This window comes from Aquila chrysaetos, chromosome 9, assembly GCF_900496995.4.
Source record: "Aquila chrysaetos chrysaetos chromosome 9, bAquChr1.4, whole genome shotgun sequence".
Lineage (NCBI taxonomy): Eukaryota > Metazoa > Chordata > Aves > Accipitriformes > Accipitridae > Aquila > Aquila chrysaetos.
This window is the reverse complement of record NC_044012.1, coordinates 15,400,931-15,428,631: the sequence shown is the minus strand read 5'-3', so window position 1 is coordinate 15,428,631 and position 27,701 is coordinate 15,400,931. Positions and strand designations below refer to the sequence as shown.

The window sequence follows — 27,701 nt, the reverse complement described above, 5'->3', positions numbered from 1 at the left end:
TCCAACTGAAATGGATCCAATGTTACGAAAAGGATGAAATGGTTCCCTGTACAATCCAAGAGTTCTTCAAGAAACTCAAAGGTCAAAATTAAAGGAACTATTGTTGAAAATATGGAGCAGTTCCACAAAATGCTCAGTCTCCACAGAATTAGGGTTAACAGATGAGAAAAGTGCATGGGGGCTAGAAACATTCTGCTCTTCATTTCACTACCTGACAATCGACTATTTTCGCTTTTCCTCTCTCATACTGTCATCTTCTTATTTGTATTTTAAATCATCTCTAGACATGGTAAATCTAAACAACTAACTGCAATATAAATATAAATGTTTAACTGATGTACAAAATTTCAAATAAAAGCATGCTTAAATTTATTTACATAATGTGATGAGGTATCACGAAATAGAAACTTGGACTATACATTTTAGGATAACAAATACCTAGGTATCTATTCATTCTTCCCATGTGTAACACTAAATCTGTGATGCATCTTCATTTATTAGAGATGGACCAGTACCTATTTCATTAATCAAAGACTCAAGATCTCCAAGGCAAGTAAAGAATGCTAATGCAAAAGTCATATGTAGGATGACAAAGAACAATAACGTAGCATTCTACCTTGAAAATACAAACATAGGTAGCTTGTTTTCATTTCTAAATGGTTATTATGGAACGCACCTCAACACGAGTCCTTGGTAAGACAGACCCTGCAGATATTTACTTATAAAACCACTAGAATATATTAAAATTACAAGCAGATATGGCCATTATCTGTCTGGACATTAACCTTTGCCTTGTAACTTGTGAAACTGAATACTGCTGTTTGTGAACAGTAGCCACTGAATGCGATGTTATTCTTTATTTTCATTACTTTAGCTAGGGTTGAAAGGAGAAAGAACAATATTCTACATTAGCATTTTTGATGATATAATGGAGCTTTGCTCATTTTTTGATGCACTGTTTCTCTCCATGCATTAAACCCAGAGAGTCAGCTGTTTTCCATTCAGAACAGGAAGTACAGATCAAGTTTCCTGGTTATCTCACTTGCATAGTAACAATGAAAAAAAAAACCTTAAGAGCTCATGCCACAGAAGGTCTGTAATTCAGTAATCTTTTTATTTATTTTTAAATCAGTGAAAAGGTACCTTTCAAAAAAACCACTAGAGTTGTACAGCATGTCATTAGGAGCTATGTGTCCTAGAAAATGCAAGAAAGACAGCTGGGAAATCTAACCTTGTCAGCTCTCCTAACGTAAACTGAGTATGTGTATGAATCGGAACCCTTAAAGCAGTACTAGTATTATTGATAAAAACATGACTCACCTTCTTCATACTGCTCTAAAGACAAAAATTTTTAAATTCTTTTTAACTACAGTGGTTTTCAAACTGCAGAGGTAGGAAAAGATAACAAAGTTAATGCCACCAAATAAACTACTTCTGAACTTAGTTGCACAAGGTCACAGCTTATTTTTTTGCAAGGACAGACGTCGTGTCTACTCAAGTGCTTTACAAATGTATCTATGCTTTGTAGTTGTATAACAAAGCTATTCCTCTCAGAGGTGAAACTGTTAGAGGTTTGGTTTTTTCTAGTGCAACAAGGCCTGTGCTGTGAACTTCTGTACTGGTGAGGAATCACACCTTTTCTCACACAGATGCACCTAAACAAGTCTTCAGCACAGGCCTAAGCCAGAATTAAACTATTCAAACTTCTAGAAACTGAAAAACAATGGTAATATAAGAAAGAGTGCTTCACATGGAGGTGAGAGGGAGAAAAAAGAGCTTCACAGTGATCTCACCAGCACCACTATAAATAAATGGCGCAATTATATCTTTCCTTTTTAAAAATAGAAGACCACACACACATGGAACAGAGAAGATCATATAGTTCCTGTATAAAACAAAGTATCAGTAATGAGGAGCTCTTAAATGCAGCAAGCTTCTTGGAAAAAAGTTCTAAGTCGTCCTTCAGGGTGGTTTGGTTATTTAAATTATTTTTTTTTAATAAAAGTTAACAACAAATGTAAACCAGCAAACTTTAACATATAGTATAGATGAGTGGTAAATGCAAACAACAGCTGGAGGATGTCTGATAAAGCAGTTCTGTTTTTGTACCAAGATGATGATTTCATTTTGGGAATGCAGAACAGTAGTTGCTACTCTTCACCCAATCAAAAAAGGATTCACAAACCCCAGCTGCAGGCACATGATCCACACTAAAATGGCAAAACCTGGGTGTTTCCAGTTGCCCTAGTTACACATCACACAGAACAGCCCACTTACTGAAACACCACTCCCCACCCTGCTGCCACCTAATATATTTTATTTTGCTTGCTGAATCTATCAGTCTGCATTTTTCACTTACAACAGTAATAAGAGGCCAAAGTGAGTACTATTTCAGACAATATTTGCTTGAAAGTGAAACTGAACCACAGTCTCTTTTTTAATGTTCTAGTATATTTAGTACATTTTTTAAAATGTTTAGTACATTAGTAGGTACATATAGTACCATTCTTCTGCAATGTTAATGGAATCATTAACTTAAGCCTTAAAGCCTAATAAGGAGCTTTTAGGAGAGAAAGAATGGCTCCTAACATGTCATATTAGAAAATCAGCCTACTTAACAGTAAAACTCAAAAGAACAGCAGCCTATGTCTCCTCCACTTTTAGACCACCTCTGTAATTCCTCTCTATCACTGCCACCAGATGCACAACATAGATTCACTTGACTGGGAATAACTTGAAGGATTTATTAATTCAAAAGGACATTACAGAGAGAGGTCCACAGAAGAGCTGTAGTTTTTAATTTGATTAAATCTTATTCTGAGAAGCAGAAAAGCAGAAAAAAAAAAAAAAAAAAAGTGAAGCAGAATTAAAAAAAATACATGCAACAGTTGGTCTTGATTTTACCTATCAAAAACTTGCAAAAGCAGTCTGTTACAAGGGACTCCTCATACTAACTGCTCTTAAGTTTGTTTTTAAACTATACACTTGTTTGTTGAAGAGTAACCACATGATAGTCTTGCTAATTCTAGATAGTATTTTCCTTTGCTGATGAAAAATAAACTGTCTTATCAAATACTTCCCATCAGCTAATTTCAAGTTAATTTTTTTAAGATGAAATTTATAATGGTTATCTTCTAACATGCATTAATAATTTAATAATGCCCTCAAAAATACTACAGTGACAGCCACAAATCCCTGAATTTAAAAGTTTTAAAAGGCCTCACTATCACATGACTCTAGCTGTCTTTATTCTTTATTAGGTCTAAGTACAAGATAGAAAGCCAAACAAACCAAACAAAAAAAGGTAAAACAGTAAGGAATTACTGGCACTTGAGTAAGAGTTGATGACAGTTTTACTTTTATTCATAACGTCAATTTCACAGACGTGGTTTCCCTGTTAGAAAGGCTTCAGTCCTGCTCTGCCCTGAAAAAGTTACTTATGTCTATGACGCTTAGTATTCAACAGCCTCTAGTGGTTTCAGCTCGAATAGCAACATGTTGAATCACATTTTAAATTGTTTTTAGGATCCATGCCGTAAGTAGACTGAAACACCAGAATTCTTACTTATTAAACAGCAGTTACAGGAATAATACATAGTGAAGGAGAAGGACAGAGTTTCACTTCTTTTTCCATTAGTGTGTAAGTAAATGGGTAAAAAGGCCAGCTCTTACAAAGGTTTGCAAAACTATCACACGCACATGCACAGAGTGCTGCTATGCAGTAAAAACCAATGTGGTAAAACAAATGTATCTACAAACCCCCAGTGGCTGCTGGGTATGCTGACCAAACCTACACTAAGAAAAAAAAAAACCTTACAAATGTTCTTTCAAGCTACAAACTCTAGGTAAGTGTCAAACACTCTGGAAAACAAAACTCCTGCAAATTTGCTACAGAAGAATGTGCACAGGAATAAACACATGTTGCTCATTTTAGCAAGGGTGCTGAACTAAAGGTTTATGAAACAACTCTGAATTTTCAAGTTGTCACCAAGTACAAAATCACCATTTTGTCACTTTTTCATCTCCCATGTTCTGGTCTAAGAAGTGATCAGTAGTATATTATATTATAGATTCCTAGAAATACATTACATTCCAGATTCCTCGAAGTTTATGAATATGTTAAGCACAAGATTTCCCAGTGAGTCTCCACATTCCCTCCAGCTGGGGCTGTGAGCTTCCACATTCTAATGTATTCACACACGCAACTAGCTTACACAGTCAGCAGTTTGAAGTCCGATACCACAAAATGAACTTTAATTAGGGCATTTCTTTTAAGTTTTCATTACAATTACATAGGGAAGTAGTAAGAATACCAAGGTCCTTTTCATGCCTTGAAAACAAGAAGAAATTACAAAATAACCTGGAATTGAAGAAAGAATGATGGTGTATTTGATGATTGAAAGTAGCAGCATAGCCATTGGGCAAAATTAACTGCTACATGGCATCAAAGAAATAACTGACAGCTTTAATTCACAATAATTTACCTATTGTTGTAAGGAGAAATTGTATTCAACAATGTGACTTTAAAAAAAAAAAAAAAAAACCAAACCCACATGCTTTTACAGATCTTTAGAACACTAACAAATTCATTATTCCAAATTTCCTATACTGTATGCAATAAGCATAAAATACGTTTAATGGGACCAAAAGTGCTGCACTGATGTTTGGCAGTTACTTATATACATTACCCATTCATTATGCTTCCAGTTGCAAGGAATGGGGAATGGACTAATATGAACAAATGGTTTAAAACACTAAGAAGTAGATACATAAAGTAATGCAAGATCAAAAAAAAGTCCTAAGGAAAGTCACTCAAAAAATCTCCTTTGAAATCTTCCAGCTTAGGTATCCTTGTATAAACTTCCTTTTGAAATGGGGAAAATAGTACACTAACAAGTTTGAGATACCAAGTAACTCAGCTGCTATCCTCTAGCAACTTTTAAGTATTACTCTCAGTTTCTCCTCCTGTTTTAGCAACAAACATGGTTATAAAGTAATGCATTGCTATTCACAGACTATTTTGTATAACTAAATCTTTACCTCCCTCCTAAAAAAGTAGAAAAATCAGATCCAACATTTAAGAGTTTGCATTAGACTTTCTACTGAATTTTACTTCAAAGTCCCCAAATGACTAAAGATTAAATTCCACTGTCCTGTATGACAATAAAGGGTAGCAGCAGGAGAAAAGAATAAAGGCTCTATCTCAACACTAAACACCCATTTCCATTACTAAAATTCTCTCCTGAATACCACTGAATACCAAGAAAAATCAATTAATAACTACTATTGTTTGAAAGAAGCAAAATTTCTCTGTATTAGCTAAACAATGAAAATAATCAATACATTCTGTAACAAACAAAAGAAAAAATTGCAGTTAGGAAAGGAAGAAGTAGTTACCTGTGGCCTCGAATATCAGACTGATCACAGACTCCTCCTAAAGCAATTCTGTGGAATTCTCGACCCAAAGTCTTTGCAATTGATCTTCCAACACTAGTTTTACCAACTCCCGGGGGCCCAACAAAACAAAGAATGGGTCCCTTGAGGTTGTTTTTAAGCTGTCGGACAGCTAAGTACTCCAAAACTCTCTTCTTCAACTTCTCCATAGCATAATGATCATTATCCAAAAGAATTCGAGCTGCACGAATTTCAAGGCGATCTATCAATCATTGACAACAGAAAAGATATCAGCACATTTACCTTTAAAAAAATGAAAGAATTTATTCTACAATACAAGAGAAAAACTCATTCTCAAACATGTTCATCAATGCAATCCCCCTGACACACACATATTTCACACAATGTTTTCCTAAAACAAAGGTATCATTTTCCTTTAATAAGGAAATGAGACACAAGTTACACAGATCATAGTACTGATAATGAAATTTAAAAAACCACACCTTTTCACTGTGTCACATTGAAATCTGTTTCAAATGAACTTAGTACCTATTCTAGAACAGCAATTCAATGATAAGCAAATTTTTCAGCATTTGCTTTCTCACAGAAATAAGTCTGATCCTGTAAGGTCTTCTCAAAAGACAAATTCATCCCTATATCTTCAACATCTACTTATGACAAGAGTCTATAACTACCTCACAAACAGAGCAAGATCTTACTGGCTTGAAGGGCAGGCTTTACTTGCTATGCAACACAAAGTGATTTGGCACTGTAAAAAATACCCATGTGACACAAGGTGTGGAAAAATTTTTTCTTTTTTTTTTTTTTTTTTTTTTTACAATTACCATATTTTGAGATAAATGGTCAGGCCTCACCAACGGACATTAACTAATGCTTTGCACAGAGCAGGAATTTCTGGCACAAAGCAGCTGTCTTCTCCTTTGCTCCACAACATAAAGAGAGTAGGCAGGAAGCAGTGAAGTCTATCAATTCTGCACCCACCTACCCTTCAAATTCTATGCATTCCAGATGCGGACCCCTCATACTGGTGAGTGTGCATATTTCAAGTACAGACAATTGTAATTAAATTCTCATCATCAACCAAGTAAATTTTTGTAATAAACTACTGAACAAAAAATTCACTAATGATCATAATTTTCTATTGGATTTTCTATTTTTATACTCATGTATATTTTTATTCACTGTAGCTATGGAGTCCAAAGAATCACTCACATGAATATGAATACAAACTTTACAACTTTGCTTAAAGTAAAAACTTCAAACTACATGTGACATGGCATAATTTTACAAGATTAAAGAGCAACTTTCACCAAAAAAACATTCTGCTAGGACATGAGTGTCAACAAATACTTAACTCACATTGGGATTCTCTGAACAAACCATAGAGATCTGCAAAGATCTGTAGGCAGATCTTTTTACAATTTAATGATTAAAGAAAATATTTACAAGAAGATTTGTAAACAGCCACGGCTCTAGTTCAAAACAGCCAAAATTCATCACCATGCATACTGAGAAGGCAAAAGATAGACGTGTTTCTGTTGGTGTGGTATGTTAAATTTCTTTTTAAATTCAGATTGTTTTAAATGCCATTCAAAAGCCTCATTCTTCAGTAGCTGACAGAAGGAATTAAAATACTTTTCTCCAGCAGTGCACCTTCTGGAAAGTCATTTTGCCCAATTAATCCACTTGTGTTGGTCAGTAGAAAAAGCCATGTTTGGTTTTCTACTCTTTCCTCGCTCTCCATTTTTGTATACTGTTCCCATATTAATAGTATCACTCTCTACTCACAACTTTTGAAAACCATGGTACAAAGCTGACATGATACTCAGTTTTTCTATTGTACCTGAAGTTGCAATTATTAAAATTAACGACAATTGTGCTTTTTCATCCTTTTGTTCCGTACCAAACTTGATTAACTTAAGACATACCAGAACCTTCTTCAGCAAGATTAATGCTACATAAATGTACAAAAGCTTTTTTGTCTGACATATAAAAAGTAATTAGATGCATTTTTCTTAATTATTTCAGATACATGCTAGCACAGATTGTAAGTAATATCACCTTCATTCTTCGGTGTAGATATTCCTAATACTTTTAAAATTCACATTCTTAGATGTACAAATGAGCTACACAGGCTACTCAGTATACAGGTCTTACTTTAAGCCGGGTAGACCATAAAACTTCAGTAACATATTAATGACATTTTTACAACCAGACAATGACACAAACATTTGCAAGACAAAACTAAGTACATAGTGTTTACATGATGGTTACTCATCCTAAAATGTCTGCACAAGCGACAAACAACAACAGAAGGGTTTACCTTTTGTACTCTTGTTCCATGGCAACTCTACCATCAGTTCCAAGTAATTTCTTGTCAAAGCATATTCCGGCATAGACTGAGGCATCTTCTTTAATCTGGAAATATATGCACAGAATTCATAAGCCTAACCAGGAATTAACTGCAAATTAGGACTCACCTGCACCTATCTGCTCGAGGGTAGGAAGGCTCTACAGAGGGATCTGGACAGGCTGGATCGATGGGCCGAGGCCAACTGTATGAGGTTCAACAAGGCCAAGTGCCGGGTCCTGCACTTGGGTCACAACAACCCCATGCAGCGCGACAGGCTTGGGGAAGAGTGGCTGGAAAGCTGCCTGGCAGAAAAGGACCTGGGGGTGCTGCTTGACAGCCGGCTGAATATGAGCCAGCAGTGTGCCCAGGTGGCCAAGAAGGCCAACGGCATCCTGGCCTGTATCAGAAATAGTGTGGCCAGCAGGAGCGGGGAGGTGATTGTTCCCTTGTATTTGGCACTGGTGAGGCCGGACCTCGAGTATTGTGTTCAGTTTTGGGCCCCTCACTACAGGAAAGACATCGAGGTGTTGGAGCGTGTCCAGAGAAGGGCAACAAAGCTGGTGAGAGGCCTGGAGCATAAGTCTTCTGAGGAGCGGCTGAAGGAGCTGGTGCTGTTTAGTCTGGAGAAAAGGAGTCTGAGGGGAGACCTTATCGCTCTCTACAACTACCTGAAAGGAGGTTGTAGTGAGGTGGGTGCTGGTCTCTTCTGTCAGGTGGCTGGAGACAGGACAAGAGGAAATGGCCTCAAGTTGCAGCAAGGGAGGTTTAGGTTGGATATTAGGAAAAATTTCTTTACTGAGAGGGTTGTCAGACATTGGAACAGGCTGCCCAAGGAAGTGGGTGAGTCATCATCCCCAGAGGTATTCAAAAAGCGTGCAGACAAGGCACTTCAGGACATGGTTTAGTGGGCATGGATGATGGTTGGACTCGATGATCATGAAGGTCTTTTCCAACCTAAATGATTCTATGATTCTGTGAAGATATTTAGCTAACTTGAGGTCATCAGCGTACCCTCTTACTTTCTGACAACCATAATAATAGAAGAGCAAGCTCTTTTACTCCTAATTGATTACTCCATCAATTAGGAGATTGTCTTTGCATAATAATAGCTAATTTACACGATACAAACAAACAGAAAAGAATCAGTTCCCTATGCATACAAAATGCATGCACCCGTGCACCATGACATACGCATCCTCACTGAAAAAGAGGTTGTTAACCATGGATAGCTCAGTTACCCTCTCACCACAGAAAAACAGAGGGAAAAGACGACTCAATAACTGAGTCAGTTTATTCATTAATTCATTAATTATTAACAACTGCGGTGTAATTTAGCTTTTTTTTTTGATCTTAACTTCATAACATGGAGGCTTAGAGCTTACAGCTTAATGCTATATTAACATATAAACTGTATCTAGAAGACTTCCTACTTTTTTGTCATCACCTCTGATGTTCCAAAAGGATGAAATGATGAAATGCATAAGCAAAACACAGCACTCTACTAAATTTTTTAAAATCATTTCCAAAACACAATCAACACAAACATATCATCAAATAAGAAAAGGTTAATGCAAGATTTGTTTTAAAAAATAAAGTAAGAAGAAATCACCATTTGAAAGTCTCCTACCTTTTTATTTCCTTAAGACAAACTTTAAGAGCTTGTTCTGACATACTGGATGTTCTAATCCTTTTTTCCAGCATGACAACATCATCATGATCTTCTTCTTCCTCCTCATCTTCTGTCACACTTGGAATGTGATTGATTCTTCTATTAGGACGAATAGTTACGACCTATGAAATGGAAAACAGACCCAGAGAATAGTATCAGATTTTGTTTTTTAAATAAGGTGTGTACTTTGGCTTTGAATGGAAACCATGACAAAAACAGGCAAGGTGCTGAGAGCACCTCTTTCATAGAAAAATTCAGAAGATATTAATCCAATAAATAACTTCACAAAGTGTTATTGGTACTACTTCAAAAAGTTACAGTTCTTATTTTACTGTATATATTTCCTAAGTGCATTTATCATCTACCCTAAACTAGCAGATAACAGAAGACAAGAACAAAACTGAAAAGAGTTATCTGTGATTTTTTGGGCATTGCAGCCCGTCATATTAAGCAGAATAAGCCTAATCTTTACAAAATGCGTAAGTCTTCTCTCTTACCTTTTTTAATTTCTCAGTTACTTCTTGTTTACTGAACTGTATAAGTATAGTTAGATGCAGCAAAAGTCTAAGCTGCCCTAGTTTAGCAAGCTGCATTTTACAACACACATTCTTTATCTGTATTTCAAAAGCTATCATTCATCTGCAATGCCATTAGTAAAAGGTACACCTTTCACTGCACAGGCCAAAACTCAGTGTGTGCATACCATGCATGTAAACTGGGCATCAAATGACTCTTTAAGGGAACCTGAGCATTTATTCTATGTCAGAAAGTGCTCAGATTAAAAATTAAATAAATAAATATAAAGTCTATGCAGTTTTAAAATAACATTTTCTCTTTTAGGTATCTGAACAGCCAAAGTTGCCAGCTGTGTGTTCTCTGCAACTCCAGACTGACCGTGAAACGTTATGGCTATAGATTAAAACTTTGCACAGACTAAAATTATGCACGTTCATTAGCCTATTTAAAAGTGCATCTTTATACTTATTTAGGATGTTTAAATATCCCACATTTAAAGGTTCATACCCTTTTATCATCATCCTGTTTGGGCTTTCTTGTTTTCTGAAGCAGCTTCAGGCCTTCAATCTGTCTAACAAGCAATGGTATAGTCATCTTGAACCGTTCTTCCAGCCTAACAGCATCTAAAATCTAAAAGCAAGGAGTTATAAGCAGCCAACAAGTTCACGCTGACGGATCATCAGTTTGGGGGAGGGTAACACAGAGGGTACTGTTACTGTCTTTTGACCAGAGTTACAGAATAGATGGTTTAGGAAAGAAAAGGTAGCAAGAAAAGCAATGAGAATACAGCACACAAAATCTAGCCTCAAGGCTCTGGATGCCAAAACTAGAAAGCACTCCAAAATAAAAAAAAATAAGTCTTTTATCCTGTCTGTTTTTAAAGTGTCTTAATATTTCAGTAGCGTTGTCTGTGGCAAGCATCTATGAGTACTCTATTTTTTCAATTACTGAGTCTCAGGAAAGGGCTAGCCCTCTAAGAAAGTTACAGCATGATCTCCTTGGTTAACCCAGAAAAAAAAAAAATCACCTTATGCTTTAAGTTTTTTTCTGTTTGGTTTGTGGGTTTTTGTTTATTTTGTTTGTCTTTTAAAATTTTATACACTATTCCATTTTCAAGTTTAATGAAGCCGATATGTGGAAATGGGTAGAATTTGACTCTTCAGTATTTCCATAGCTTCCACTAGCTGCTCTTTTCTTTAGCACTTCTAATAAAAAAAAGGACATGGTAAATTTAATGACTAATGTACCTTCCTCCAGCAGGATATTCAGCTGCAGTACACACCTTCACTTCAAATTACTGCATTAATTTCTATTTGTTCGCTTTGAAAGAACCTAAGTTATGCTTTCAATTCAAGGTTGAACATGCAGCACTGGCAGTGACAAAAGAAAAGGAACAACAAAACTTCTGAACACAGCAAGCAAATATAGAAATCAGACTAGTAAGCATCAAGCCACAGGCATCATTTTTACATAAAGTTATTTTGACATAGGATGCAAATTTAACCAGTATCTCAATATTTAAAAAAGCCCACACTTCAAGACGTTTTTAAAAAGATTAAAAAAAAACCTGGTTCTGAAGCTGTTGGTACTAAAAGCTATATAACAATCTGTCAACTGTGACAACTAAGCAAGATTTCAACAAAATTTGAAGAAAGATTTATCATCTTTACCACGGGAAGGGGAAGTCCTTCCCTTGTATTTATTGTTTAATAAAATGAACAGTTTCCAATGCTAACTAATTTACCTATTAGGTGAGTTCTGACATATAGATATATAAACACTTTAAACAACACTACAAAAACTTTTTACAACTATTCATACTCAGCTGTAACACAAATACCTTCTGGCGCAACATTATTGCTGTACAGTCTCAAGTGTAAGCAATTTCAAAACTACCTAAAAGTGATTAACTGTAAAAAAGTTTAAGAATGTAATACCTGAAGCTTCTCTTGATTGGATGTACGGATGATAGAAGTCAGTATATCTGGCAAAGCTTCTCTAGGCAGATTGTCCAAAAGACGTCTCAGCTTTGCGACTGCAGGAACAGACATATCCAGCATCTCAACCAACTGTAAGGAACACAAAATAAACAATATTCATGGCTTCTGTGTTTCTTTTTCAATTATTTAAATGAGTATCTGACCTAAAAAGGATTGCATCTTTCAGTATGAAATGTGTCTAGGTACTTTGCCAAAAAGCTACTGAAATAAATTTTAAAAAAGTTCACAGAAGAGGCACTAACTCAGCATAGGGGAATCAAGACTTTGGGCTTTCTGCTTGTTTGAGAAGTTAAAAAATACCATCATTGTTTGCAGCACTTTTTTCAATGCCTAAACCTCTTACTTCCCCCCATACACCCTGACTAAAAACCTTCTCAGTTATCTTAACACTATGATGACTCTTTTTCTGTACATCCTTTAAACTCAAATTCATTATACCTGGGGACATCTGTTTTATAATCAAGGCTCTAGAGGGATTTTTTCCCCCTTCAAAAATTTTAAAAAAAACAAACCCTCACAAAAACCCAACCCATTGTGTGTATATATATAAAATCCTAGAAAAAATTAATCAAAAGTACTCCTTTTACTAGAGTGTATTTATAGTATTGCTACATATGAAATAATACCAACTTACCATAGCACTAACATATGCAGTTAGACTCATCCTACAATGAGCTGTATAGACACCCTGGAACTCCGCACAGAAACTTTAAGCTATAACAAAAATATTTTGTAGAAGTACTGAAACTCTACCAGTCACTGAAAAATATAAGAACTACAGAAAGAGAAGGGCAGATAGGAAACCAAAACCTCCAAATATATGCATAAATACATTGATATATAATACATAGAAATTAAAACAATTTACCTGCACTGCATACTTGTAGAATTGTTCTGACAATTCTCCAAGTTCCTCCTCAGACTTATGCTGATTAGTAAACTGCTCAAGTCGATCTAACTGTTCAACTTCAGCAACGGGATACGGCTTCTCTTTCAGCAGCTGCAGGATCTGGAATCGGCAGAGGCCCGTAACCAGCAATGTATAATGTGGCTTGGGCCAGTTGCTACCAACCACCTGAACTGCCAAGGCAGCAGTGCCAATCCTAAAAACAGATCAAATCTTCATATTATTTGTCACCTTCCACAGAACATTTTGCATGCCCCTCCCTTATCAAGAAGCAATCAAGCTATAGGCTGCAAGAACCTTCTGGGTCATAGCTCCTTATCATGAAAGGCAGCCAAATTATACAATTTCCTTTGTAACGCCGATTGCAAAACCAAACTGTAAAACCTGAAAATGAATGAGCTGAAAAACTAAGATAATGTAAGTCACCTGATTTAGAAACATATGTAATTTTTTCATAAATAATTTCATGGATTTCACTGTGGACAGGAACCCTGACATTTCAGCTTAATCTAGACACGTTGGAAAATTGAGCGTTTGTAATTTACAGTTTGTCAGTGAAACTGTCGGCCTCATTCTGAACAAACATTTTGGATCACATGTACCTGTTTAAGCAGATATCAAACAGAAGTTATTTTCTTGCAAAACCTTACTCAGTCCACTGATGTGATAAAGTTTTGTAGAGCAAGGGTTGCAGCATGTTAGTTTTACTTATGCTTTATCCCACAGAAATACAATTCGTTTTCATTTTACGTGAACTAGGTCACTATCCATGCTACTTAGTGGGTGAAAAATGTTGTCGTTAACAACTGCGACAGCCTTAATGCTCCTGGCCTGCGTTCTTTGATAGCATTTTCTTCTTCCACCCCCGGTCTCCTTTTTCAGGCTTTTCTTCCAGACGTCAGTCAGACGGTCCCCGACACCACGCGCCCCCGCCACGGCCGCTCGTGGGCGCAGCGAGAGAACCTTCTCCGAAGGGAGAAGCGTTTCCCAGGCGGCGGCGGAGCAGAAAAGACTCGCCGCCGCGGCCCGGCCCACCCCCGCGAGCCCAACGCTCCCGCGGAGGTGACAACATGGCGAGCTCGCCTCGGGGCAGCACCGTCCCCCGGCCGGGGAGGCAGGGTCAGGTTCAGCGCGCTGCCGTACGGCGGCAGCTCGGAACGAGCGCGCCAGGGCGCGGCGTCCCAGGCCGCCAGGGAGAGAGAGCCGGGCCGGGCCGGGCCGCACCTGTGCAGGGAGGGCAGGTCGTCGCAGTCGGAGGTGGGGTCGCTGGTGTTGGGGACGACGCCGATGATGGTGCTCCTCAGCGAGGTGCCCTTCAGGAGCCGGCTGCGCACCAGCTGCATGTTGCGCGGCGAGTCCACGCTCGTCCGCATGGTCGAGCCGGGCAGCAGCACGCCCTCATGGGTGAGCAGCAGCGGGAGGCGGCTGGGGATCTGGATGGCGCTGCCCGCCGCCATGGCCGCCCGCTCCGCTCCGCCGGCGCGCCGCCCACACACCGGCGCCACCGGGCGGCCTCGGCGCGCGGCTCGCCTCCGCCCCGCTACGGGCGCCCGGAAGGGACACTCCGCGCTGCACCCCGCACCTGGCTCCTGCCGGGCCGCGGGGCAGCGACGGGAGAGGCCGCCAAGGGCGCTGCCGCGGCCTGGCCTTCGCCGGGGTGACACGCCGCCGCCCCCTCGGGGGGGGCCCTCCTCGGCCTGGCCTCACAGGCCCCCGGGCCTTGTACAGTAAAGTAACTTCTAGCTCGCTCACTTTTAATCTTTCTCTCTCGGTTTTGGTTTTGGGTTTTTTTTGTGGGTTTTGTGTTTTTTTTTTTTTCCCCTCTCTTTCTAAAAGACAGAGCCCGCTGCGGGTCTCGGCCGAGGAGGTTCCCCTGAGTGCCGCTGTGGCTGCCTCAACCACCAGGTGTCAGGCTGGCACTTAGAATTTATGGAGGCTTTAATTTTCTGTAAAAGAAAAAGTGCTATAGAGTCTGACATAGGAGAGGGAGCGGGTAACGAATTTATCATTTGTTAAAGGGGACGGTTACTAAGTGAAATCCATTTTTTGTTTGTTGTCACAAAAATCTGCTCTCCTGCACGTGTGCTTATGGCCGAAGGGTTCAGGACCCTGTTTCTTCAAGCACAGGTTAGTGCAGGTGCTCTTCAAAGTGCTCCAGGCAGCCCTAAACCGAAGGGAGGAAATGCAGGATACCACATCTCTTCTGCAGGGCAGGGGCCCGAAGTCACGGCCTTCCCCACGGGCTGGGGAGCCGTGAAGAGCAAAGCACTCACTGGTGCTCCCTGTTTCCTAGCCCAAGCCAGGCAGGCTACCTGCAGAGACAGACCCTGAGACCTCGCCAAATGCCGTGGGAGTTTTACTGCAATATAGTTATTTTCAGCAGACCTGGAGGTATCAGCCAAGGCCATAGCTCACTATGGTCAGTACCATTCCTTTGCCCAGTCCTGCAAAAGCCTGCCCAGGTGAAAGGGCTCTGAGAACTGAAGCCCTATGGAGACTTCAGATGAACAAGCGGGTTTTAGAAACTTTCTTCGCCCCCACACTGGTGAAAAGAGGTGCAATATCAAAATTGCATAATGTAATGAACTACATTAGCCAATCCCTTGTTAATCACTGACTTGCACAATATGTTTTGAACAAAGGTAATTCTGTACAGAGGGGAAATCTCAGTAGCGACAAACTGACAATTTGAAATGCACAAGTATAGCTACAGTAAAAAACTTTCTTAATCATGCAGTTTATTAATAACGTAATCTGTTGGCCTCCTGGAAAATGCAAGGTAACAGGATATATGGAAATACTAACAATATATTTAAATGCAGGAAGTTATTACAGCTGAGAAAAGTATCTTCTAAAGCAGCCACCTCAGGTACCTTAGGAAGAAGCTGGGATTTAATATACTATTCAACATGACATTTAGAAAACACTAATACAAAAGGGCACATAACACAGGAATATGGGAAGTATTTTGTGAACTTCCTGATGTTAAATATAATTACTCTGTAAACATATGTTCAAAACACAAATGTTTAAGCGTCTCTAACTATATTAGTTTGGAATGTGAACACAAACCAAACCTAAAGGTTAAACATATGTTCATCACATTTATTGATGAATTTTCTCAGTCTGAGTCTTTTCATTAAAAAGAATCTACCAATCTTATCATGTTTATTTTTCAGGCTACTGTTTTTTCCCTCCCTCAGAGATGACTAGTCCCTATGGTCATTAAAAACAGTTTCTTAATTCATTCTGGAGCTGTATCAAAAAATCTCAATGATTGCTTAAAATTCCTTTCAATTTCTACTGAACAATTCTTAATACCCAGGGCTGTACTTTACTGCATGTACTAAGTGTGCAATACAATAGGGCCACATCCTGATTACTATGTCTAGATAGTACGTGATCGCCCAAACGGGTTTTTGCTTAAATACAATCAGATCACATTTGAACAACAGCCTTTCAGAACTTTTTTCTGGACTAGCTGAACATTTCTTGATACATGGAGAAACAGCCTTGTATTAAGAGAATTCTGTGCCTCCAACTTGGAGGATTTAAGATCAGAAGAGACAATTGCCACATGGTCTGACCTCCTCTGACTCTCACCAGCAACTTCTGCATCAAGTCCGCAGCATCCAAGTTACACTGAATCTCTTAAAGGCATTCAGCCTTGATTTAAAGACTGACTCTAACAGAGAATCTAACACCTCTATAAGTATGTTTTTCCATAGTTGATTACATTGTTAAAATTTACACTCTGCTTGTAATCTCAGTTTCCAGAGATTTCTGGTTTCTGTTGTATCAAATGGATTAAAGAGTTGCCTACTATGATAAAAATTGTTCCTCTGTCAACACGACCAATACTCCGTGATCAAGTCACAGCTTAACTTTGAGCTTCTCTATTAGCCATATTTCTATTTTTTTTAAATGAAATCTCATCCTTCTTAAAATGTGGGTAGCCTATAACTAGTATTCCAGTACTGGTCTTGCAAAATATCATATAAAGGGGGTAATACCCTCTTTGAGTTTCCATTTAATATTGCCTTCTTATGAAATCAAGCCTGAAGTTCATAGTCCTGGATATAGCACCACTTCGCACAGCTTAAGTACTAATACTTTGGTATGGATGCAGCACAAACCTGACTGATGGAGATGGGTATCAATGTGGTATGGTACAAGACAGCGAATACTATACCGGAAGGTATAGTGCACCTGTGATTCCCACCTAATAAATCTGTGCCCTGCAGAATCTCCTGCTTTCACTCTCTGAAGCTGGACTGACGCAACAACTGGACCTTATAGAATTTTCATTGACTAAAACAGATGGGCACTGTTTTAGATCCCAGTTCAGCCAGGTGCAAAACCAGCTCTTTCACATTAAGCACATAAGTGGTCCCATTCATTTCATGTCCTTCAAAGACTGAAAGGATAGCAACGCTCTTCCTGAGCTTGTTGACAAGATCATACTAATAATTTTGCAATAATGATCTTCTGCAAGACATCTTTCTTCAAAAAATAATGCAATTCACAGATCTGTGTATTTTATATCTGTAAAACTCACATAACTTTTTCCTCTCCCTCTGAAGACTCGAGATTAATAGGTGTTGCTGAAGAACCATACCCAAGCATACAGTGTATCAGAGCAATCATGAAAAAACCCTCAGGATTCTTAATCCATAATTCTCTACTTCAAATACATCTAATCATTTCTCTTGCATCATATATACATCTCATTCTGTATAGTATTCCCAACTGTAGGCCTTAGGAATCCACATCATAGTGATTTTTGTAATGAAGACCAAGATGATAGATAAATAGAAATTTTAGCCTCTCACAATTCTTGCTGTTAACTTTCACAAACACTAGACTGACTTTCATATAAATAAAGACATTTCAGTTCATATTAATGCTTTATCTGGAAATTGCATAAAATTATTGTCTAAATTAACCTAACTTGACCTAACCTTTAAACTAATTACATAAAGAAATTACAGTACAACTGTATATAAAAGCATTTGCCTCAAGATTTATGGCCAACGGAAAAAATATTGTAAATTAACTACTTGAAACTGACATGATCTTTTAAGTTTTGCACCATATAGTCATGATTTGTACTATAAATGAAAATATATTTAAATTGAAGTACTGATTATTTTGAAATAAATACACTCTACAGAAAATCCAAAATGAAAATTCAAGCTTGAAACAGTGGTATCAAAATTCAGCTTCTTTTCTCCAGGATCACCATTCTTTGAGTTTTAATAGGCAGGTATAGATTCCTATGCCCTCCTACCAAGTACTCCTGGATTCCTCTGTCAATCCTTTTCTAGGTTGTTTGACAGAAGACAGCCAAGCAATAAACAGCACAAGAGAGGGCAGCTCGACTGGAGCGCCAAGCAGGCTAATTCAGTAGCTGGTTGATGTCAAATACAACCATAAGGGCTCAGTTCTCCCTACTTTTTCCCCGTAGGAGAGTCAACAGGATCTCTCTGCTGTCTGGCCACTGCTTCTGCCCATATTCATATCAGTGTAATGCCTTTGAAATCTTCAACACTGCAAAATGTTGAAGAGCTTCAAAATTTATTAGGACATGAAGGCTGAGAAGATTTGACAGATAATGTAATATATGCTGACTAGTTTTCCTTTAAAAAAACTGATAGCTTCTTTTTTCTTGTTAATCTACTTTATACTTCTGGAAATTTACATTGTAAAGTACTAAAAACTTTCAATTGAAACAGATCATATACTTGCTGTACGTCTACCTATTTTCATTTGAAGTACATTCCTGTTATTTTGCACCACTGTTATTGTTTGGAAATAATATTATCATCACTTTAAAGTGGAAGTAATTTAATACAATGACAGAAAACACAATTATAGCAAGTATTATTCTTACAGATGCACAGGAATTTTAAACCATTTTGCATTTTGATTGGTTTAACTAAGACTGTGCATCTTTGATGTGCTACAGGTTTTAGAGTTGCTAGATCCTTAACTAGCTCTCATTAACCCCAATGTGATAGATTTGTTTTTTACCTACTAGATGTCAATTATTACTACTAATATTTTTTAGCCTTTCTATTCCAGACCATAATTTTATGACTTTGTAGTTCCCCTAATACAAATGCTTTGACTCTGGCTACATAAAAAATGAAGGCTTTATTTACATGGAATTAGCCTTACCTGGAGGCTTATGATCTGAGGGCAGGCTGAAGTGATCCCGTCTTTTTTAAACTTAGCAAAAGAGGTTCAAATAATTTTTGCAACTGCCAATCTACATATACTGAAGATACATTTCTTTCTTGGGAGGCTGTGGTAGAAGTTTCAAACCTATTGTCCTGGTTTCAGCTGGAATAGAGTTAATTGTCTTCCTAGTAGCTGGTACAGTGCTATGTTTTTGAGATAGGTATAAGAATGTTGATAATGCTGATGTCTTCAGTTGTTGCTAAGCAGTGTTTATACTTAGTCAAGGATTTTTCAGCTTCTCATGCCCAGCCAGCAAGAAGGCTGGAGGGGCACAAGAAGTTGGGAGAGGACACAGCCAGGACAGCTGACCCAAACTCTCCAACAGGGTATTCCATACCATGTGACGTCATGTCCAGTATATAAGCTGGGGGGAGTGGGGGTGGGAGGATCGCTGCTCAGGGACTAACGGGGCGTTGGTTGGCCGGTGGTGAGCAATTGCATTGTGCATCACTTTTATATCCCAATCCTTTTATTATTACTGTTGTCATTTTATTAGTGTTACCATTATCATTATTAGTCTCTTCTGTTCTATTAAATTTTTCTTATCTCAACCCATGAGTTTTACTTTTTTTTCCGATTCCCTCCCCCATCCCACTGGGTGGGGGGCAAGTGAGTGAGCGGCTGCCTGGTGCTTAGTTGCTGGCTGGGGTTAAACCATGACACCTATAAAAAGTTCTATGGATGTTAATCCCAGCACCTGTTTGAACTTGTTCGCAAAACTGAGTTGTAAAATGGTACAGCTTCATAATGCCTACAGAGTGGGACATTTTGAGTATTAATAACACTGTTCTAAACCAAGAACAAGTTTCCATGCGATATAAACTCCTAGCCTATTAAGATTTCATCTGCCTCTCTAAACTCAATTCTCTTCCCCTAAGTAAGATGTCCATACACTTCTCTTCTGCCCCCTCACTGGCACTCCCTAGAGTCCTCAAGCCCTCACTCCACCTTCTTCAGCTATTTTATAAGACAAGACACTCAATCTGTCATCTGACTTCCCCTTTCTCATACTGGTTCTATTTTATACTTACAGATTGTTTGATGCAATGGTGTTCTTTAGGAACTATTTCTTTCCAGTCTCAACTGCTATGTCTGTAAATGAAAAAGAAGTTTGCCCCCTTTCTTTTCAAATTCTCTCTCTACTGTGTGAAAATTTAAGAGCCTCTCTTAACAAACACATCGGGCTCCAAATCCAACAAAGCACTTAGGCTTAAAGGTGCTATGAAAAGATGCTTTGAATTGATTCAAGGTATATTTCTATACATCAGTTAATATGAGAGATCCTATAAAGAATACACAAGACTGATGTAATATAAAGGACTTCCTGTCAGGATTTTACAATACATGTGACGATAAAACATACATTTTGCAGTCTTCTGAGGTGAGAGATTATATGGAGGCATGGCCAATGCCCTGTGCACAAGACGGACTACATAAGTTGTCTGTTCATTAGATTATTTTCCTCAATAATATCTCCTCTTCCCCAAGCGCTCAGTGTACTCTGCTGCTTCCTACCATCTTGGCATGCATCATGAACACCTCAGAAATCTTTGAAATACCATAACTAGGAAGAAAGTTTATGTAAAGCTATTCAAAGGATGTCATAATATAACTGAACTGCATTTTAAAGTTCATTGATTTTAGTGTCTACTTTTTCTACTTACTGTAAGGTTGCAGTGGAAATTTTAAAATCTGGTTTTTAATGCAGGCTTTGTATTACGTATCCTCAATCATTCTTTCTTCACACAAAAGAATCTTTGTTTTTTCACATCCAGCTTGATTAAAAAGCTACCAGTTGGTTATGTAAGCGCAGCACATGGAATGCATGCCAAGAATTGCTGGCAGCATATTACTGACTAAAAGAGTGCGAGACCCTTCAGAAATTTCTAAAGCTGTGTGTAGGATTCTTTCATGGCAATTGTAAAATGCATTTTAGAAGTAAGTGCTAACAGACCTCACAAGAACAACTGAACTTAAAGACTTAATCTTTTATTCAAAAGCGTGAGAGCGCTCCAAGGAAGAGGGCAGGGAAGGTACACAGAAAAAGAAATTCAAACTGACTGTTCAAATTTAAAACTTGAGCTAGAATAGCGTGGGGCAGAGAGAGTTCTTGCTTGTCTTGCCTAGCCAGGCAGGATTTTCACACCAGCTGCATACCACAAAAATAATAAGGACTCAGAGGAGCTTCTGAACGACAGGAAAATCCATGGGAAATTAAAAGAAATGCCATTAGTAGAGCTGTGCTGATTAACGTTCAGATGAGGATACAGCTGTAAGGAATTGAAAGAGAATCTCACTTAAACTTAGTTTTGCTGCACACAATGTCATACTACCTGGAATAAGATTTTTTTTCTCTCTTCGATTTGCATACTGCCAAATCAGCCTTTTTATGGGAACTGCTAGTAAGAGATAAAAATATGTTTCCTTAGTATAATGAAACTGAATGAGAGAGCTGAATGGGCTAGGTTTGAGTCTCATATATCTTTGGTATGGTTTTGTAAGCTTTGCCCTTTTTTTTAATCTCACAAAGGGGAAAAAATTGGGCTTGTAAGTAAGAGGAGTAAATTTTCTCCTGAAACCAAGACAGTAGCCACCAAAGAAGAGAAACACAGCTTATTGAAGTAAATAACTCTCCTGAGTCAAACTCAATCATATTTGTAGTCCATGTTTTAATGAAGCAACAGTTTGAAGGAGCTGCAGAATCACATTTTTAAGTTCCACTTACCAGAAGGAGCATTTTCTTTTCCATAGTTCAAATGAAATTTGCTGACTGCAACCTAAAAATGGTATGCTAATGTTTTGGAGTAATTCTGGGGTTTGACCTTAAAGAAAGTCCACACAGACTGTGAGACAGAGTCCTCAGGCCTGTTTTCAAAATCATTATGTAGACAAAATTGCAGTTAAATTGTGGGATGAATGTGAGTTTTGCCTTTGCTTCTTAGCAACTACTTAATATCCTACTATGGAAGAAGACCTGAATATCTCCCTGGCTCCCAGAACAGCAGCTAAAATACATGCTCTCACCCTAGGTTTGCTACCTTCTCTTATAAGCTACAAGGAATCAATCTCATGCTATTGCTATAGGATGCTATTAACAAAGTTGGTTTTCTGTATTTTTTCACGTGTTGTCTCTGGAGGAGTTCAGCATAGATTGAGGAACTGTATCTTCCCAAATTGATGTGTCCTACCACAAAAGAGGGTGTCTGGCTGTGTCATGTAGCTAATTTGCTTTTTCAGCATAAAAATCAAGTTCTCTCTGGCTTGTCCTTCCAGTAATTGGGATAGTGCTTCTTTAACAGGATAGAAGGGAACACTGTTGCAAGTTCCTTGCAAGCTGAAAGTGGCAGTTGACTAGGCTGCTAGAGAGCAAGAGGACAATATAATCCACAGCAAAAAAGCAGAAAGAATGGAAAGTGGCAGGTGATAAGGGAAACGATCATCAGGAGAAATAAGCACAGCGACAGAGTAAATATTAAGTCAAGCATGGAAAGACAATATCAAAGGAGAAGGAACAGATAGGAAACAGAGGTGCCTTGTGTTGCCTCTTACTGACTGTCAAATTCTGCTGCTGTTTTCTGAGCACCTGCTTATTGCACTGTCTTGGACTGGGGTAATTCAGCAATTCTGAAGTCTGAGTATTATATTTTTATATGTCTATAATGAGAATGGAAATGTCCTCTTTTAACTGATTTAACATTAATCTAAAAACATTTTAATTGATTTTTAATACAAAAAAAAAAAGAGATGTGCAACTCCTAATCTTGATGACACCAAAAAGTGAGTAAAAAAGACTGTTTAAAGGCTAGAGCAAAAAGAAACTATTAATGCTCCATTTCTCTACTCTTATTTAGTGCTAAATCTAAAGCAGGCCCCATTAGTTGTGGGGTAGGCTCCTAGAGATCTTGTAAGCCTTGGAATCATGCTTCTTTTAAAGAACATGAGGAAAAATGAGATTACAGCTCTCCTAATTGTAACATTATTATTATCTAATAGTTATAATTACAAAGCACTGTTCTAACGATCTGGGATTATCTATGTACTAGGGGACATTTAGTTTTCCATAGGAAGCAGGGAAGTCGATGCACAACCTCTACTCTACTGATGGACAACTTGGTTTGGCTCTTCAGGGCAGCAGCACAGAGTAAGGCAGCCTTGACTTTACATGTTCTGCTAGCCTGTCCTTGTTTTACTAATGCTTCCAAGTTCACAATCTAATCCTATTGTCAAATTCAAATCACATAACAAAAACATTTTTGATTGCTACTATTTATACATAGTCCATTTTATTAACTTAATTAATTCAGTGCAGTATGACAGGGGTTGCATCAATACTAAAGCAATGTTAACTTGGTGTTTACATGAAATTCACTGTGTTAGACTACTAGTATAGTATTTTCTTGATTTGCAACCTTATTTCAGTATAAAATCTCATTCAACTTTAATTATTACTCCTTAAGCCTCTCTTGCAGTATTTTTGTTCAAGTATTACTCCACTGACATTTATTGCCCAGATTTTCTTTTACCCTAATCATTTGGTTGCAGAGGTACTGCTGAACACCTACAACTTCCAAGGAAGAAGTTTAGCAATCCTCATTTAAGACTTGTTCAGTCCTTCCTTGTATTTTGCTTTGATCATTTACTTCCCTTTTCTCTTTGGCTCACATGGTATTTTTGCTGTTTCTCCCTCTGTATTTTCTTCTCTTCATTTTGCAACATAATGTACTTTCTATCATATCTGTTCAGACAAGAACTCTGAACAGACTGCCTGGTCTAGATTTAGTCATTCTTCTCTGTTTTCAAGAGTTTGATAGCATATTAACTGAACACCGTAGGTCAATCAACTCAAGCATGTTTCCCTACCTGATCCTTTTAAAATCCGCAGGATAATGATTCCCTACATGAAGCATGACCTACTCGGCTTTGAGTTATTCAACCAAGTTTTATCTACATTATTTAATTTTCCAGAGGCAAAAACCTTCAAAAATAAAGTTGAATTGAAGCAGTTACCTATCCCTGAATTAGCGAAATAATCCTTTTCACACTGGTCATTCATTGTTATCATATCTACACGCTGCCATTTGGTAGAATCTGTGCTACATAAACATGCAGCTCTTCAATACTGGTTTTGATCTCTATACAAACTAAATGGAGATATTAGCCAAAATGTTATCCATAATTTCATGGTTTAAAATATTTTTAAGCTGCCAAATATTACAAATATTGTTCCAGCTGCAATGATTTAAAGCCACTAAGGAATAGTAACTGCGTACGACCTGAGGACGTTTCAGGAAATTATATACTAGAACTAATTTCCTCTTTAATATGGTTGTCTAAATTCAGGTCAGGTAGCCACTGACCTCGCTGTCTGAAATTCTGGAATCTCCATAGCAGAAACGTGTACAACAGCACTGCTACTTCATGCTGATTTCTCTAATGTACATAAATTAAGTTAAACACACCTTGTTTTTCATAGAAATGATTGTATTAGCTAAGCACAACAGCATCTATCTTTTTACATTTTTATCCAGCTGGCCTTCTGGTAGAATACTATGATAAAGAATATACAAAACATGGCAGATATAGGTACATTTATTTTTATCTATTGCCTCTTTGTAAAACTTCCTTGCATACAAACTTTTTTTCAGTATGTATTATAAAAATTAAAAATGTTTATCAGTGTTCAAAAATTCCTGGGAGTCTTGCAAAAAACTGCTGTAAATAAGGACATGTAGAAAAGAAAGAAAGTACCATTAGACATTATAAAGTATACATTAAATAGCTGACAATTTTCTGTGATTTACAAAGATGAGATTAACCAAGTCACTGTGATATGCATCAATTTCTTAAGTTGGACATACATTGCACTATTCAGCTTCGTGATTAAACATGAAGGGTACAGTACACTTACCAGAACTGTGCTGGGTAAAGAGTCTTCCATTTAGTTAGCAGCTTTTCTGGTAACATCCAAGACAGCAAGTTGTGTTACCAAAATTACTTCTATCTATAATTCAATCACCCATTTTGGGATTAATTCTTCAGGCTAGGAAGAAAAAACACAATCCTGAACCAGTGCCAAAATGGACTACATATTAATAGAAGCAAAAGCAAGCTTTATTTCCCACACACCTCTGCATAAATCTTGAAATTTTACTCTACTTCATTCTCCTCACATTCCTTTACTTTTATGCCCTCTTTTACCAGAGAGGCAAATAATCTCTATTGATGTATCTAGTTACCTCTAGAAAACATTAATGTTGATATAGTAAAAACATATAATGTAGGTTCCTTTTCACATAAGCTATTTTCTCCTAAATTATGGAAATGTAGAACAGGAGAAGAAAGAAGCTGGTTTTTTCAATGTTTATTTATATGCTATTAAGGAAGGGAGGACCATATTTTCCTGTCAATTGCATTAGAGGAAACCCATTAGATTTGATTCTGGCATGCAAGTATTAATGATAGCAATGTTTTTGTCCTTACCCATTAATTAAATCTACGGAATATTAAATTGCTGTGCACTTGCACATTCTGGAGTAATCCATGAGCATAGCTCTAAGAGGTAGCCCAGTGAGGAGAACAGTCTCACTGAGCACTTTGCTTGGTCTGCATGTGTATGCAAACTAATTGGCTACTGATAGCCAAGAGTCCGTTGCTAAACAAAATGTGCAATAATGGACTTCTGCTTATCTTCCTTTTAATTCAGACACTAATTAAGATCTCTTTTTTCTACCTGTTTTTTCACAAAATGTGTACAATTTATATTTGAGTTTTTTACAAGTAGTTTCCACGTAGAAACAGATGGAAAGCCTGATTGCTTTACTCCAAATGCAGAGCGCATTCTCCTTTAGCCTCATCTATTTAAACATAAATATTTATAAATAATACCTATACTAGGTTAATAAAGGTTGAGCCTATACAGTGTAGTTTAATACAGTTTTAATAGCAATCAAAATGTCCAACAGTAGGTGGCACATGTATTATTTGCAGTATTTCACCATCTTTCTTTCTGATTTAATTCCATAGTAGTTTTAAAGCCATTTACAGTACAATTGTTAAAAAGCAAATACCTTGACATAATTTAAAGGGATAATTATTTTTAATTCTTAATTGCTACATTAAAAAAGAAAGGAAGAAACAGCAAGCTAACTTTTCAGGAAATATTAGGCTATAGGAAATTAACTGACAAAAGACGGTGACAGCAGATAAATTACAAAAGCACCATTTAAAAATTAACAGAAATTTACATGTTCTGATTCTTTTTAGCCTCATTTTTTGTTATATCAGTTATTTCAAACAGGTAGCTGTGCTAGGCTGACAATTATCTCAGCCCCCACAATTTCAAGTGGAATAGAATTTTCGTATGGGAACAAAAATGTGGCCAGAAATAAAATCTAATAAAACCAGGTCCTATGAACACTAATGCAGACAAAAAGCAGACTTTCCCTATTTCTTTTAAGATATGCTTTATTTGGGATATTGAGGACTCAGGATAGGATATTCAAGTATTTTTTGGTATTTGAAAGTCTCAGACCTGGTTCACCAAAAAAGAGCTCACCTTCATTTATTGCATATTCAGTATTCAGCCTGTTGTGTCAAGTGCTTTGTTCAAATTTGCCTGTGACATCTAGTCTGTTCCATGAAAAATAAATGGTTTCAGACACGCTAGATTTCTAGGTTTCAGGTACACTTTAACACTTTAAACTTGGAAGAAAAAGATAAGAGGCAGAGAATTTCATATCAGACACTATGCTTCTAATGCTTCTAGGAACTATGAGAGTTCTTTATACTTTTCTTCTGAATGCTGTTTTAGTGAAAATAATGTAAGACAGGTTTCTTGAATATTTGAAAATTGGTTAAATATGTGAAAATTATAAACACTTCAAATCAAGCAGCATAACCAGAGGAAAAAGTAAACAATATAGGAATTAATAGCCTGACTTTTTCCATGCTATCATAATTTACACGTTCTAGTAAACTAGTGTCGATTTTGCACTAAAAATACCAACTCCTGTGACGTACGTGCTATGAAATATATAATCACAGAATAGCTGAAGTTGGAAGGGATCCCTGGAGACCATCTAGTCCAAACCTCCAGCTCACAGCAGGGTCAGCTAGAGGAGGTTGCAATATCTATTTGGGTTTTGAATACCTCCAAGGATGGAGACTCTGCAACCTCTCTATGCAACCTGTTCCAGTGTTTGGTCAACCTCACAGTAATTTTTTTTTTTTCTTTTTTCCTTCTGCTTAAACAGAATCTCTCTTATTTCAGTTTTGCCCACTGCCTCCTCTCCTTTAACATGATATCACCATGAAGAGTCTGGCTCCATCTTTCTACCCTTCCAAGAAGTATTTATTCCTATTGATAACATCTCCCACAAGCCTTCTCTTCTCCAGGCTGAACAATGTCAGCACCTCCCCTCAGTATGTCAGGTGCTCCAAACCCTTAATAACCTTTGTGTCCATTGCTTGACTCAGTCCACTATGTCCATGTCTGTCTTGTACTGGTGAGCCCAGAACTAGGACACAGAACTCCAGATGTGCTCTCACCAGTGCTGAGTAGAGGGAAAGGATCATTTCCCCCAATCTGATAGCAGCTCT

The 27,701-nt window shown here is 37.7% G+C and overlaps 1 protein-coding gene across 2 annotated transcripts in view; it reads right to left on the bottom strand.

Annotated features, from left to right (window-relative positions):
* The window catches only part of LONP2 (lon peptidase 2, peroxisomal), a 57,932-nt gene extending 32,812 nt beyond the window's left edge, over positions 1–25,120 (bottom strand). Inside the window, exons 1-7 of one of the 2 annotated variants that reach the window (XM_030026439.2) lie at positions 25,012–25,120; positions 12,822–13,056; positions 11,891–12,022; positions 10,461–10,583; positions 9,396–9,559; positions 7,739–7,833; positions 5,398–5,656 (exon numbers count right to left, since the gene is read on the bottom strand). In XM_030026439.2, the coding sequence (XP_029882299.1) occupies positions 5,398–5,656; positions 7,739–7,833; positions 9,396–9,559; positions 10,461–10,583; positions 11,891–12,022; positions 12,822–13,056; positions 25,012–25,067 (1,064 nt within the window). In that variant the 5' untranslated portion in view covers positions 25,068–25,120. Of the gene's footprint in view, positions 1–5,397; positions 5,657–7,738; positions 7,834–9,395; positions 9,560–10,460; positions 10,584–11,890; positions 12,023–12,821; positions 13,057–14,084; positions 14,371–25,011 lie in introns of those variants that run through there. The other variant, XM_030026438.2, reaches the window with a different exon arrangement.
* Between the last annotated feature and the right edge of the window lie 2,581 nt (positions 25,121–27,701).